This window comes from Vidua chalybeata, chromosome 7 (genome assembly GCF_026979565.1).
Source record: "Vidua chalybeata isolate OUT-0048 chromosome 7, bVidCha1 merged haplotype, whole genome shotgun sequence".
Lineage (NCBI taxonomy): Eukaryota > Metazoa > Chordata > Aves > Passeriformes > Viduidae > Vidua > Vidua chalybeata.
Genome location: NC_071536.1, coordinates 2,561,513 through 2,577,217, shown reverse-complemented (window position 1 = coordinate 2,577,217; position 15,705 = coordinate 2,561,513). Strand labels below are relative to the sequence as shown.

The window sequence follows — 15,705 nt, the reverse complement described above, 5'->3', positions numbered from 1 at the left end:
GGGCCACGGTCCCTGAGAAGCCCTCCAGGAGCAGCTCCGGCCCGTCCTGCCGAGGGCCACGGCCCGGCCCCGGCCCGTCCTGCCGAGGGCCACGGCCCAGCCCCGGCCCAGCCGTGCCCCGGCAGCGAGTCCTTACCCAGATGAGGAGCTGCACCAGCACCACGTTCCCCTTGCGGCAGGCCAGGTGCAGGGCGGTGCGCCCGTCCCCGTCCCCGCAGGTCTCGTTCACCTCCTCCCGCGTGCCGTGGGCCAGCAGCAGGATCACCGTCCGCAAGTCCTCCTCGGCCGTGGCCCTCAGGAGATGCTGGCCCAGAGAGAGCTCCAGGCACTGCAGTGGGGCGAGGAAGAGCTTCTGCTCGTACTTGGCGCGTATCCAGAGCTCTTTCTCTTCCCTAGGGAAGCCAGAGGGGACAGGTCACTCTCACCTGGTGTCGCAGCCAACAGTGCTCAACCAACAAGGAGGTCGCTTCCCCTTTCAAATTTATGTCAAGAAAGCTCTCACAGGAGCAGCTCACCCAAACCTTAGGAGCAGTTCACCCAAACCTTGTATTTTTAGCAACATTTGTGATGTCCACCTTACTGTTCCAGTGCTCGAGATCCCCCTTGATGGATGCTGTGCCCACGGGGCTGTAGGACCACAACAGCCAGAGGTCTTAAAAAGCCCTGGGCCAGCAAGAGGTCAGGGCAAGAGCCCTCGCTGTCACAAAGACCAAAGACACAACAGGTTCCACATCAAGGCTGGAAAACACACTGCAAAAAAATGCACCCAATTTCTGTATGCCAGCCCAGAAGTAACCAAACGGGGGCTTTGTCCCCCTCTAAGCTGAGTAATGCTCCCAAGGGCATAAGGATGATTCCTCTGCTTTTCCCCAAATTCAAACCATTGCTTTGAAGCACCTTTTCCTCCTGATATATCAAAGAACCATCAGAAGCTTTTTGGTGCTATCAGGTTACAGCAGAACAAGGACTACAAACAAGGCCCTCCACTCGCCATTTCAAAAATTACCATACAATTACATGATCTGAGAGCAGCAGCCCTAGACAAAGTCCCATTTAGAGGTCCCTCAGGTAATCTGCTCATCCTGTGAAAACCACAAACATCACCTGAGCCAGGCAACTGGGTCCTGGTGACAGATTCTCTCCGCTGGAGTACAAAAGGCCAAAGCTCTGTTTACGCCTTTCAGCCCTGTTTACACTGCTCCCAGTAATCTAGTGTCAGGTTAGCCCTAATCTGTTTTTAAATACTTATGTAAACATCTCCTTCCACCAGCAAATCTGGATTAGTTTTGCATCATTTCCTGGGACATGTGGAGTGACCTTGCTGTGACCTGCCTGGATGCTTTCAGGCACAGCTTCCCAAAGCAGGCACAGCTCCCCTGCCCCGGCCACAGTTTGCCCCACAAACGGGGCCAGGGCTTTTCTTCAGAGCAAAAGTGCAAACAGAAAATTAACACAGAGAGTGCTTCTTTTACCTCAAGCCTCTGAATGACTCCTGCAAGCTAAAAGACACACCAAAAAAAAAAAAAAAAAAACACCCTCCACAACCCATTTGGGCAGTTGCAAATTAACCTTTGATGGCAGGATCTGATAAATGGAGTATCGCTGCAGGTATTCCAGATGGAAAGGAGGAAGAAAAGGAGTTCTGTTATCAGAATCTTTAATTCACGGTTTTTCTAATTACATTTTTTTAAGGTAAAAAGTCAAACTAGAACCAGTGCCACAAAAGGGATAAAGTAACCAGCAATTATCTACAATAAAATGGGCATTCTTGCAACAGCTCTACTCCCAGTATCCAGCTAGATTTTCTTCAAGGATGTTAGCAAAGATCTCACATGATTTTTAAACACACACAGAGGTATTGAGAGTATAACCAACGTTTAAAACGTGCCAGACTGGAAAATGAGGTGATTCAACCTGTGCTGTTCACCCACAGTAACACACACCAGGGCTCTGGGAATTTATTTTTCATATGTCCATACATCCTAAAGGCAAAATATTCCTCAAATATGTAAGTAATATTTTTTTTTGGCTTAGTCAAGGGTCTGCAAATTAATCTCCCTCTCCCCCACACCAGCTCTGAAGTGAGAGAAACTTTTGACTCCTATCAGAGCACGGGTTGCTGTGATTGCCGTGGCTCAAGAACAAGTCCCTTTCTATTGAGAAAAAAGCTGTTTGCCACAAGTCTCCCACTTCCAATCAGCATTCAGCCTAAACTGTAATAGTGATGCTAAACAGAGAGAATAACTGCTTGGTTCAGGCAGAGGCTCTCAAAGCTTGAGGCTGCTGGTTCACAAATCTATCAGCACGAATTTCACATTTGCTGTGCGTCACGTGGGCAACCCTGATGCTCCAGGAAGGATGCAAGAAAGAGAGATAGGGATGCCCCACTCCTGCTCAGTTTTGTCCTACTGCCTCAAAAGGCTGGGGAAAGAACAGAGAAGTCTTTAGAAGCCAATGTCACAGGAAGGGAAATGTGCTGCCACCTGCCTCAGTGCTGGGCACCTAGTGAATTCACTCAGTAAGGTGCAGTTCCATCTTTGCAGTCACATCAAAGGTTGTGGTGGAACTATAAACCAAAATAAAGGTGCTTCAGAGGCCTCAGACATTTGGGGCAGCACGTCACTGACATCAGTATGGAGTGAGATCCAGGTCTTTTTCCCTGGGCACAAGGAAGACTTGGATGTTAGGGTCGAAAACAAAACCTCACCAGAGGTAGGAGGAAAAGCACACTGGACTACACCTCATGGACAGCCACAACACACAGGAACTGCTTTCCAATGAGTATCTAGAAAGCCAATGTCCACAAACATCCTGCCTCCATCTCTGGCACAAACCATTTAATTTGGATGGGAAGTCCTGGGGACTTTCCTGGGAGACAGCTGCAGCTCCGCCACTCGCATTCATCTCAGGAACCCTGACAACAAGACATAAATACTGCAGTTGTTGCTCTGATGCCCCAGTTTCACTTCTGGGATCCACAGCTTGTCTTGGTTGAGGTTTCATCTCCCCCAAGGAAGGCCAGTCCAAGAGCAGAGTTGTCAGCAGTAGATCACTTAACCTCATTGCAGTTCCCCGGAGGACCACTGCTCACATCCCCTGTTAGTTAATGAGCTAAAAAATGAATTATTGGAGCGGTCAGCAATAAGCAGGAAGAGGAGGCACAGTGTTTCATTTCAGCCAGCACTGACATACCTTTAAATAAATCAACTGAATAAGAGCCCAAGAAAGTGTGAGGGAGAGCAACTCATCAGGAGAAAGACACTGAACCAGTCCCTAAAATAAAGGCTAGTAAATATTTCCCTCTTTTCCTCCCTTAATTGCAATCCTGGCAATTCTAAATGATCCTCTCCATACCAGACACTTCCAGCTGTAGCTGTCAAAGCCAAACCAAGACTCTTTTCAGCGAACTTTCAGCAGTGGAGTCCTTGTCTCAGGAGCAAATCAAAGCTGGAGTGCTGTAGAAGAAACATCTTCACGTGCTCCGATGGTCCCAATGACACCAAACACTGGAGAAGGTCTGAGCTGCCTCTTCCTCATATGCAGCAAAACGAATAGATTAAAAGCTCCTAGATAAACTTAGAGAAGTGAACAACAGAGCCCTAAGGTCAGATGTTCTTTGAGCCTTTTCTCTCTAAATATCTGCATTCAAACCTTGATCTGTATCTGCTGGTACAGACTCCAAACCTCACCGTTTTTGCCCCTCACACAAGGGGAAAATACAGCAGAGGATCACTGCTAAACACTCTAGAGAACCAGGAATGATGGTTGGAATGATACAATCTTGTCCAGAAAGTGCCACCAAGCTCTCTGCTCCAGAGTCTCCATCACTCGTGAACCCCAAGAACACACAGTGGTGTGAATAACAAAATCCCTGCTGCAGCAGCAACACTGTACACAGGTAAAAGGTTATTAGAAACAGATGAAAATTTCAGTTCTCCGTTTATTTTGATCTAATTAGGTGCTTGCTTCTCAAGATAATGTCCAATTATTTAAATTACTCTGCCAGCCACATCACATCATTATTATGTGGAAACATAAATACTGGGCACTGGAAGGGGGGAGGGTGAGCAGGGAGCATCAGAGAAGAGAAAAAGCAGATTTGCTTCCAGCACAGCCTCGCTCCAGGAGCTGCACTGTGTTCCCCAGCCGTGGGTTTGCACTGGAGATGCTCCTTGAGGAGCCCACATCCCACACAGCTCAGCCCCATCATGTGGTGCACTGGGTTTTCCGCCCTACAAATCCCATCAGAAGCCTCATCTTGTTGGGATCCACTCTCCATCCTACCTCCTCCTCGCTCCCATTCACCTCTGCCTTCACCCCCATTTGTCCCTCACAGACATTTGGTGGAGTGACATCAGCAGGCAAACACGAAGAGGATGTGCAGGGTGGGAAAAGGAGTCGTGTTCATGCAGTGACCCAGAACTGCCTGAGTAGGCAACAGCACGTGGCTGGAGATCCTGGGACCTTGCCATCAGAATTCCACAGCTCCAGAAGAAGAGCAGCCTTGCTCTTCCCAAAGCATGACTAAAAGGATGACTAAAATGTCGTGTCGTTATCCAGAGTTACTCACCACTTGTTAAAAAGCTGGAACAAATTCTGAAGGTTGAATTATAAAGACAGTGGACAGCAGGTATTTACCATGGCACAGCATTGATTTCCCACCACCAGAAATAAGAGCAGGCTCCTTACAGGCACTTTGAAAGTGAAGTTTTATCCTCCACACCTCTGACAGCACTGAAAAGCTCCTGATTTTTTTTCATCCTTTCTTCTCTCTTGCTACAGAGGAACTAATTCTGTAAGAGAGGAGGCCTCTCAGTGGTGTCTCCATGGTGGCTGTGCAGGTGCTGTGCCCGTGTGTTGCCATTTCTGGTTGCTCACTGAAGTACAACCCTTTAACGCCGTGGTAACCTGGCCAGCTCAGCAAGAGCTCTGCCAAATTTCCTCTCCTCTTGGCCAGCTGACAAGGTTAATGCGTCTCTTCCAAGAAAATGAAGTAAATCTAACCCACTGCACCTCCCAAACTCCTGGAAGAGCCCCAAGATGTGTCATTAGCTTCGTGGTCCAGCACGCAAGGAGCACATATCACCTAATGAGCAGCTGCATGTGCCGGGGCTTCCCGACTGAACAGCCCCCTCTGTGATGATCCCAATAAATGGCACTGCTTTGGACAGGGCTGGTGATGCAGTGCTGGGATGGGTAAAAGGAAAACACTGAGGGTGGGGGCAGGATTGAAATGTTGGAGAAAGGCTCATGATGCTTTTAATTGCAACAGCAAAAGGGGGGGAGAAGAAGAGAGGGTGAGAAGAAAGGGGCTAGCAGCAAGGAATTTCCAAAGTGCCTTCCTGCCCTGAGCAAAGCAGGAACTGGGAGGAGAGGCATGGAAGAGGAGCTGGGAACAATATGCTGAGAAAACACAGGGGCTTCCTCTCTCTCTGCAGGAGAAGACCCCTCTGCTGCATTGCAAAGGCAGCGCTGAGCAGCTGAGCGGCTCCGCGCCCCGCATGCCTCTCCGCCCGGCCGCGTTGCTAAGGGGGAAGGCACGAGCCCACCGGGAATATCCAGGTCCCTGGCAAACAAGAGGGCTCCAGACAGCAAACAAAGACCGATGGGTATTTATTCCTTAATTACTGAGAGCTTTGAAGAAACGGGTCCACTGTAAATCCCGCCCGCCGAGGGAACGGGCCGCGATTTATGCGCGCCAGGGCAAAGAGGAAATAAATATCTCTCTGGCTCCTGATCAATATTATGAGTGTTTTGCCAACCTACAGGGTGTTTTATGAGCTGTAAGGACAGAAAGGGATCATTAATAATTAAATAAAGTCTACCTATTAAGCTTATTACTTCTTACAAGTTAAACATCCCTGACGGATGAAGGGCAGCCCCATAGGAAAGCCGTGGATCAGCCAACCCCTGTCTTGCCGTGGACTCTGGTCCAAGTGAGCAGTGTGGTGACCCAGCCTGGAAATGATTTAGTTACTGTCTGATGGGCAACTTATCTGCCTGAGGACTGTGTTCAACCCACTCTTCAAATTTTGGTCCAGGAGACAGACAATTCAGTGCTGCAGAATCATGCCAAATTCAGGTTGCTTCTACTCTCAGTCCTTTTCAACCAAACCGAATGGCACAAATCCCTGGAAGTGTTCGAGGCCAGGATCTGAGCACTCTGGGATGCTGGAAGGTGTCCCTGCCCATGGCAGGAGTTTGGAATGAGATGATCTTCAAGGTCCTTTCCAACCCACAGCATTCCAGGATTCTATGAAATAAAGGCGGTTTCCCACCAGCAGCACCTTGCACTGTCAGGGACTCATTTCCTGAAGCCCCCAGCTCTGGACCTTCTCCACCATTAACTCTCCTATTCAGTTTTTCAGTTTTCCTTTCATAGCTGTGTGTTTCAAGGGAAAAAAAAAAAAAAAAAAGCCCTGCTGTGCGTGAGGGACAGAGATCACTCATTTGTGCAGAGCTCAACGCGCTTCTCAAATTAATCACGTCTTGCCCGACACTTACCAGTATCATCATTATTCGCATTTGGTGGAGCTCCTCCACCTTTTTCCCTCTCTCCTGACAGCATTCTCCTACACAGGGCTCCAAAACAGCTGCTATTTCTGCACTTGTGGGTTACCCCTCTGTGGAGCAAGCAGCAGCGCTCCTCGAAGCATTAATACACCCGCAGGATTTATCGCTGCCCAACATTAACGACCGGCCTGGCCAAGACATCAAGGTTTACTGACTTCAGGCTTTTCAGATAAATACCCTTCAATTGTGGGCTCTGATTTATCACAGAAAATTGCAGCCAACTTCTGTTTTCATTGCACGACACTCCATCTAATAATTTTTAAGGTTTACTTGATAAAATATATCACACCTGAGGTTTAGTCTGTGTAAAGTTAAGCAAAAACTGTGACACACAACAGCAGGGGATACTGTAGGTACTAAGATAAGGCTTATTAAGTTGAGAATAAAGATCCTAAGGGTGACAACTCTAAACCTTGCAAGTTGTTTAAATCTTTTCTCAATAAAAACCCAGGTTTTTGCTTTGTTCTGTACCATTATGTGAAATGAAAACAGTCCCTAGGGATTTAATAGAAACCTTGAAGAAGCCACAAGTTGTCCTTTTCCTCTAACCCCAAAAGCCCCAGAATTTTTTCAAACAGCAAAATGCCAGTGACATTTCAGAGGGAAAAACCCTAACAATGGTAAACCCTAAGGATTTAGAGCTCATCACTGTCCTGAGGAAACCACAAAGATAATCAGAGGGCTGGAGCTCTTCTGCTATGAGGAAAGGCTGAGAGGATTGGGAATGTTCAGCCTGGAAAAGACAAGGCCCAGGGGAGACCTAATTTTGGTCTTCCACTTCCTGAAGGGAGTCAATAACAGAAATGGGGAGAGCTATTTGCAAGGTTCTGGAGTGACAGGACAAGGGGGAATGGGTTTAAACTGACAGAGAGTAGGTTTAGGGTGGGATATTGGGAAGGAATTGTTCCCTGTGAGGGTGGGCAGGCCCTGGCACAGCGTGTCCAGAGCAGCTGTGGCTGTCCCTGGATCCCTGGAAGTGTCCAAGGCCAGGTTGGATGGGGCTTGGAGCAACCTGGGCTAGTGGAAGGTGTCCCTGCCCATGGCAGGGGGTGGAACTGGATGGGCTTTAAGATCTTTTCCAACCCAAACCATTCCGTGACTGTGATTTTAAACACACAGATTGGTGAAAATAATTTTAAAAGCACCGTGAAGAGTGGAGGAAGATGAATTTCTCCCAAGGGTTCTAAGGAAAGACTTTACAAGGGTCTGGAATGCAAAAACCAGGATCAACAGCTCCCTCACACCCACCCTCTGCTGACCAACAGGAAAGCTCCTGAGTTCAGGATCTGATTCCTTTTATATGCTGGTACATCAGTATCAAGGTAAACATCCACACAAAATTAAACCCAAACTATATCACTGTGCTGGCTACCCGAAAAAAAAAGCTGATAAATGAGTTATCATTGTGTGCGTCTAGACACACAAGTGAACTGCTTCCATTTCTTGGGTGGTCAATCTCAACTCTTGGGCACACCACAAATATTACCTAAAGAAAGCCAAAAGCTGCAAGAGTTGCACAGAAATGCTAAAACCAAGGAGTATATTTGCTTCTTGCCTGTTTTCATTAAGAAATATATATATGCAGAGAATAGTAATTGGAAACACGTACCTAATGCATTTCATTACTCGTGTGTAACCACACTTAACCTGATGTCTTAAGTGTATAAATCAAACTGCATTGTGCCAGTGCCTAAACACAGACTGGAAATTTCATCCTGCCATTTGATATACAGTCACTCAGGTCAGAAGATTCCATTAATTTCCAATTTGTTAACACTAATTTTCTCCTATAGCAGGGCCTAGCTTTATGCAGCGGTGTTTTAAGTGGAGCTTGAGAAACTGTTACTTATTTTTTTTTTTTTTTAAAAAAAAAGGAAGTTCCCTTCTCAAAGGTGGCGGATGGGGAGCGACACACAAATATTGCAGGGCATAAATCTCAATAGCGCGTGCTGTCGCCCTGGTTGTCAAGAGTTTTCTAAAGCCTTCTGAGTTTACATTCTTGTAGAGAACTTTCTCACACAACTTTCTGTAAATAACCTATTGTTTTGCATTCTTTCATAGAGGCGGAGAAATTTGATGTACAGGTAGTTTGTCCAGTGTCGTTGGAGAGGTGGCACGTTCACCCTCCAACCCACTGGCACCTTTTGAGAACTATAAAAGACTGGAGTCAGAGAAAATAAATTAGTCTCTTCATCGTGACCAAGGCTGTGGTGAGTCGTTTTTGCTTGTGTCACCTGGTGACGGCGTGCCAGGTGGGAGACGGAGCGAGGTGGCTGCGCGAGGTGCCCCGGTGGCTGAGCAGTGTGGCGTGGAGCAGGGCTGTGCTCCTCCCATCACAGAGCATTAGGGATACCACAACAGCGGCTGACGTGAGCTGCCGTGGAACGGATCCCACGGCAAACGCGCCGCCGAAGAGAAATGGAGCTTTTCCTCTGCTCGCCCTGCTGGGAAGTGGAGGAGCTGCACAACTGCGAGTGCCTTATAAATAATGAGGGAAGGTGGAAAAAACCACTTGGAGGGGGTTGACAGACTTCCAGAGTAGAAAGAGATCTCAAATGAGGGTTTGCTTGAGGCTCCCATTATAGAATCAATAAAGTGGGAAAAGACCTCTAGGATCATCAAGTCCAACCGATCCAAACTGGAAAAAACACGTTGTGGGCTCCAGGAGAACCCGATCTTTACCGGAGAATCAAAAACTGGAGGAGGATTGTCTAATTGCAACGCCTCACAAAGACCTTCAGAAATGTTTCTTGATCCTTTGTTAATAGTAACTCCTACAGTTTGGTTTGCAAGGAAAAACAAAAGTCCTTTCATGGGGCTTTAATGGCATTTTAATTTCAGGAGAAGCAGTAAGATGATGCTTTTGGAGTATTTGGGAAAAAAGAACACCCTCCAACCATTACACTGAATTTATGTAAGACATAAAAGAGAAAACACAAGTAATAAACATTGTATTTGAGCACAGACTCTGAAGAAAAACACATTTGGAGCAGCAAGCAAATAAAACCAACTGCTTGCTCTGCACAAGTCAGCAGTGGGGGCAGGCGAGCTTGGAGGTGAAGGTCCAAGGGCCGGGAAGCAGCCGGATGATCCCCGTGGGCAGCATTTCTGGGATCCACACTCTAGAGAGGCTGCAGGGACCTCTCTGCTGTCCAACTCTTCCCAAGTGACTTGGAGCTCTCCCTCCTGCTCCCCTCGCCTTCTGATGTCTCCTCATTTGCACACCAAGTACCACAGAATCCTTAAGTTTGGAAAAGACCTCCAAGATCGAGTCCAATCTTCAGCCAAACACCATGGTGCCCAAGGCACTTATTCCTGTGTCCACTCATTCCCTGAACACTTCCAGGGATGGTGAGTCCTCCACCTCCCCAGGCAGCCCTTCCAATGCTTAACCACTCCCTCAGTGAAGAAATTTCCCTAATATCCAACCTGAACCATCTCACTGATGCCAAGAACTCTACAGAAATTGTCGATGTCATCAGACTCTTCTACCAGTCTCATTAATTAATGGCTGTTTTTATTTAGGGAAAACGATGCCTTTTTTGGCAAGGTAGAGATCCCAAAGTATTCCCTCCGTTCAGCAAGCGATGGACTTCCCTTCACCTCTGTTTTAGTGGGTTGCAGGTGTTTGATGCCTTTCTCAAACCGTAAATCATAATTAGTTAAAAAAAGACCATTGGTAGACCTGCTCATGTGTCTGGAAAAGCCAAGTGGATGAAGAATTTCCTTAGAATAAAAAGGGATGAAGATTTGAGAATCCTCAGTAGTTAACACCCAGAGAAATCCATGAGGTTCCTCTGATTAAAAACTGAAATCTCAATGATTTTTTGTTTGTTTGTGTATTTCCAACAATGGGATGTGCAACACTGGGGCTGCCCCAATATGTCCCAAAAAGATGAGACTAGAGATGGATGTGGCCTTCAGAAGACATAGAACTGCTCGGGTCCTGCTGAAGCTTTTCTGATGCTCCTTTGCCTATTAACCACTTGCAAAGCTTTAGGCTTTTATGATTTACAAGCCATAAAGGTGGATGTTTGACAGTGGGAAACCCACAGAAAACATGACAGCAAAGAAAATCTGCACTGGGGACACCTGCCAAAAGTGACAGCAAGTTCCACTTGGAGAGGAACTCAGAGAGAGCTGTGCAGGGATTTAAAAGCTGAATTAAAGCCAGAATTGAGGAATTAAAGCCTCTTGCCCAAGTGTTCCTGGTGCATAAGTGCTCTCTCTCCCTCTCTCTCTCTCCCAGCTACCTCCCTGCAAATCCCTCTTCGGGCCACATTTGGAAATTATTTAAAAAAGATAAAATATCCCTAATCTGTTACCAATTAGAAGAAACATGTGAATATTATTTTCTAATTTGTGACTCAATCTTAAAAGTGAGTTCACTGAAATAATTACACTGGCTCCTGAATATTCTTATTGTGCGCCTGGAAAAAAAAAAAAAAATCCAAAACCGAACAGTGGGTATATCCTCTACTGCCCAAGATGCCCCGGGGCTGAATGTATCAATAAGAACCATCAAAGCCCTGGATGTGGACTGCCAAAAAAGTATAATTTCTGCTCCCTGGCAGCTGCAGCCCAAACAGACTCGTTCCCTCCTCATGGTCTTTGTGCAACCTGGGCTTGTGGCGAGTCAGGATGAGCCAAGGAGGCCCAAGCTGAGTGGCCAACACAAGGTGTCCAAGCCGTCCACTGCACAAGTGACCCCTTCCAGTTGTAGGAGCTCTGAGCCAGGATTTATGAGAGCAGCAACGGAGATTTCTTTGTAAAACCCAGACGCGACACGACTTGAGTGAGTAACTCCTGAAAATTGGTAATTTCCTGGTGGTTAGCAGGAGAAGGCCCACCAATGGGGAAGCAGGGGCTGCTAATAAATTTATAGAGCGTTATATGCCAATTAGACCCCCTCAGCCCTTCAAGAGGCAGCACCACCAATCAGGTTACCATTCCACAAATGTACTCTTTAGGGCTGAGCTCATCACAAATCAATCCTGCATTTCAAGTGCAATTTTCATTAGCGTTACCCGGGACTGCACTGGTGAAACAATGCAGGCAGGTATTCTCCCTCTCCCCTCAGAGCACCCTTCCCTGATGCCTTGTGCTCAGCTATTTGCTCCTCCTCGTGCACAGCCACGTCTCAACTTCAAATGGTAAATAATCATTTTGAATACCACATTAATCCTGTGCCGAACCAGATTTATTACACGCGTCACCTGCGGGAGTTTTGCCGTCACTCGCAAGCCAGCCGTGAACCCCGTGCTTAAATTACATCCTTGTACCTGACCATGCACCATGCAAGGCTCTGTCAATACCAGCAATCAGCAGCTCCCTCAGCTTCCCACCCTGTGACATCCACAAGTGTCATTTGGGAATTCAGAAAATGGAAAAATACACCAATAAATACTTTGTAAGGTTTAGCATTGGCTTTAAACCTCTGGTCACAGCTTAAATCACAGCTTTTCCTCTGTGCAAGCAACACTGAATTTTAGACGCTCTTCTTTGCTTCATTTTTGCTGAACAAGGCCAGAAAAAACCTTTAGTTTTAGCTTTGTAACTACGGCAGCATGGAGATGCCTCCTGCTCAGGAACACAGGGCAGCCTGAGTCACCAGGAACGCACTTTCCTTTTCTTTTGCTTCTCAAGCCAGGTAAAGACCTTGGAGAAGCACATACAAAGACCTACCAGAGAATATTCTGGGCTGGAAGGCACCCACAAGGATCATCAAGTCCAACCCCCTGGCCCTGCACGGACACCCCAACAATTCCACCCTGTGCATCCCTGAGCGCGATATCCAAATGTTCCTTGAGCTCTTGCAGGCTTGGGGCCATGACCAACCCAACCTGACCCAATCCTAGGTAGGGTTACAAATGTAACATCCATGTTGGGTGGACTTAAAGAACAAGGACCTCCTAAAGCAAGAATTCCCAGAGCAACCTTCCCTTCCCTGCTTCTCAGCCAGGCAAGGTCCCCTCGAGTCACGGCAGGACCAAATTTTACTTCCTAAACTCCCCCTGCCCCCACTCATTTTAAATTTTATGGAGCCTCTTCACAAAAAACCCTCAACGTAGGAAGAGCAGGGCCTGATGCCCCAAGCCTTGGGCTGTCACCTGCATCTTATTTCTACTTAACCTCTTAAATAACATTGGAATTCACTTTGTCCCCTGATGGGCGCTGTAATGAGAACCTCCTGTCAATCACGGCTCCATTAGCCGGGACAGACTTCCACTTCCTGAAACAATTTATTGGATTCCCAGAAGCGAATGGGCCTTGCTCCTTTTGAGCTGGGTTTTTTTGGGGAGCTATTCAGCGGGAGCGGGTGTCCCTTCTGTCCCTGCTGAGTGGGGCATTGTTCCCCCCGTGGCTCATGGAAACGGCTTCCTGAGCTGACCCACCTCTCCTTGTCCCGGCCAGGCCGAGTGTTTGCCAAAAACTTCTTTGGGCTGCTCAGTTCAGCGGCGCAACACAAAACCCACCAGCTGTTTCCAGCCACTGGGGCAGGGGGAGAAGCCAATCCCGCTGTTAACCCCTTCCCAACAAAGCCCCGGAGACCTGGAGCCCGTCATCCCCAGGGCACAGGAGCAGGACTCCGAGGTAGCTCCCTCTTCCTTAAAAAGCAGGATCTGCTCTCATTTAGCATGAAACTAAAGGCAATTTTGTTTTCCTCTTCCTCTCTCTTGGTTACAACTCAAATTGCAGCTCAAAGAAAAAAATCTTACTAATAGAGACTAAAATCACTTTGGTTGGAACATTATCTTGAGAGGAGAATTTCCATTTCCCTAAGTGTGTGCCGTCCTTACGAGGTTCATTTGCAATGAGTCTATCTGTTTTGATGAGATAATAAAATGCATTTTATTTAAAAATATCTCCATTTCCACCCCCCCTCAAAGGAATTTAAATGGTCAGTTAATCTTTCTGCTTCAGAAACAAACCACTGAGTAAATAAGAGGGCTCAAGATTATATAAACCAAGATTTTTTCCTATTCTAACACTGGTCTCAAAGACTAAAATACAGATGTACCTGGGCATTGGCTGTGTGCCTTTTTAGTATAAATCAGTTTAACTTTTAGCCTGGGAAAGGGAAAAAAAATGGAAACAAGATGATAGTTATCTCCAGCCTTCTGTGATTCTCGAGTCAATAGTAAATGGGGGGACTCGTTAGTGCCATAGTGATCCAATCAGGATGAAATTATGCAGTCATGTAAGAAATAATATCTATTAGGCTAATTTAATCAACGAATACTTTACAGATGAATTAGAATGCAGAATCCAATTATTTCAAACATTTGGACTGTCAGCCGCTGTGTTTTTGAAGCGGTGGAGGGGGAGAAAAGGAAGGCTTAAGGATCCTTTCAAGAACAGGGTGACTGGGCTGTGTTTGTAGCAGGAGAGCTGAAAACAGCAGAAAAACTGACAACCACAATCAGCACCTTCCGTGGCTCCTGGGGCACCTTCCTCTGGGCTACTGGCACGGACAGCTTGATCTGCTCTTTGCACTGGCTCACAATGACTGTCTCTTGGTGATTCCCCCTGGCCAGACACCCTTTAAAAGGGAGGTTTACACTCTAATGTCAAGGGGTGTTTGGCACTGGGAAGGGAAGATGTGCCCCTGGGTTGGTGCACAACACCCTGGTGCTGCCCAGCTCCATGGATTACATGTGGCATTTATTCCCTTGGAAAACCAAGGTGCTGCTTTATGGCACCGTGCAAAGAGAGTGGGACAGACAGAACTACTACCAGAAGGGGAAATTGGTTTAAAACAGCACTTGACTCAAAAAGGAGGGGACAAAACTGGGGGCTGCGAGTACACAAACCATGATGCAGCCTGACTCAACATCTGCTCTCCTCATGCTCTGTCAAACCATGAAAGGACCACAAAGCTTGCCAGAAAACCATCACTGCTCCACCAAGAATGGGATGGGCTCCTTGCTATAGAAAAAAGGCACATCCCACCCTCTCTGTGGAGAATTTTCTGCCCAGTCCACTGGAATTGCTGTTTCATAAAGAAACAAGAGCAACCACCCTCTGCACTTTGAATATCAGAATGGCTTGGGTTGGACTTCAAGACTGTCTCATTCCAAACTCTCTGCCATGGGCAGGGACACCTTCCACTATCCCAGGGTGCTCAGAGCCTTGTGGAACACCTCACACACACAGGCCTGCCCATCCCATTTACCATCAGAGCAGTTATTTCAAGACCTGAAGATGGCAAAGGTGCATGTTTTTGTGCTCAAGTCTACAGCACAAAGTAACATTTCCCCCCCTCTCTCAATATTAGTAGAAGTTACTTGTTTGAACAGAGAAAAGCAAGAAAGTGATGGATACTTGAACCATGTGGAATATCTTTTACAAAGAGCTGAACGAACTTCACAACGGAGCTTAAACTGAAAAAATTAATTTCACTCTCTGGGCTCCAGCATTTCTTTTGACTATTTGAGTGATATCATGAAGAACAGAGCAAACCTGGTGCCTGCTGCAGAGTGTGGATGCCCCACTGCTCTGTAAGCTCTGCGTGCGATTCCCAACGTACCTGTGATCCAAACATTTCTCTGCCCTGTCATCTGGAGCAGTAAATGGACTCTCCTGCTTATTTAAACACTTAATGCTCTTCTGATGCCCAAATTATGCCTGTTTCCCATGATGGATTAGCACAGAACACAGCAGTGACAATTTTCTGCAATCTGCGGAATATCAAATTTTGATTACTTCAGGAGGAAAAAGTAAAGTTATAAGCAAACTGATTGATAAGGAGCAGAGGAATACTTCACGTGGTGGCTCATTGGGAGCCTTGATGAATGCCTGGCAGGACTGTGATGAGTCCCCACAGAAGACATGCAATAACTCTGAGGAGATTTAAGGTATTTATTGCTCAAATAAAACAAAACCAAGTGACACGAGTAGGTGAAGTAGCACCGGGTGATTACAATCTGCTGATCAAGACCAAGTGCAATTCCAATTTTTTTTGCACAGCAAAAAAACAAACTAATTCTCCAGCTTGCCTACAGAACACTGATGGTTATTTTGGGAATTTTAGATGCTGGCTTTCTTCAGCAAGGAAAGGGGTTGTTTCAGTGCCAGGTCTTTATGGAGGATTTCTTCCAGTGAATGCTGGCAGTTGTTCTACTTCTGGGT

At 46.7% G+C, this 15,705-nt stretch overlaps 1 protein-coding gene across 10 annotated transcripts in view; it reads right to left on the bottom strand.

Moving 5' to 3' along the window:
• AGAP1 (ArfGAP with GTPase domain, ankyrin repeat and PH domain 1) overlaps positions 1-15,705 on the bottom strand; it is a 341,321-nt gene that overhangs the window by 37,457 nt on the left and 288,159 nt on the right. For 8 of the 10 annotated variants that reach the window (XM_053947208.1, XM_053947210.1, XM_053947214.1 and 5 more), the window contains one exon: positions 137-392. The exons of the other annotated variants lie outside the window; for them this stretch is intronic. In XM_053947208.1, coding sequence (XP_053803183.1) covers positions 137-392 — 256 coding nt within the window. The remainder of the gene's footprint in view (positions 1-136; positions 393-15,705) is intronic. 10 annotated transcript variants of the gene reach the window in all.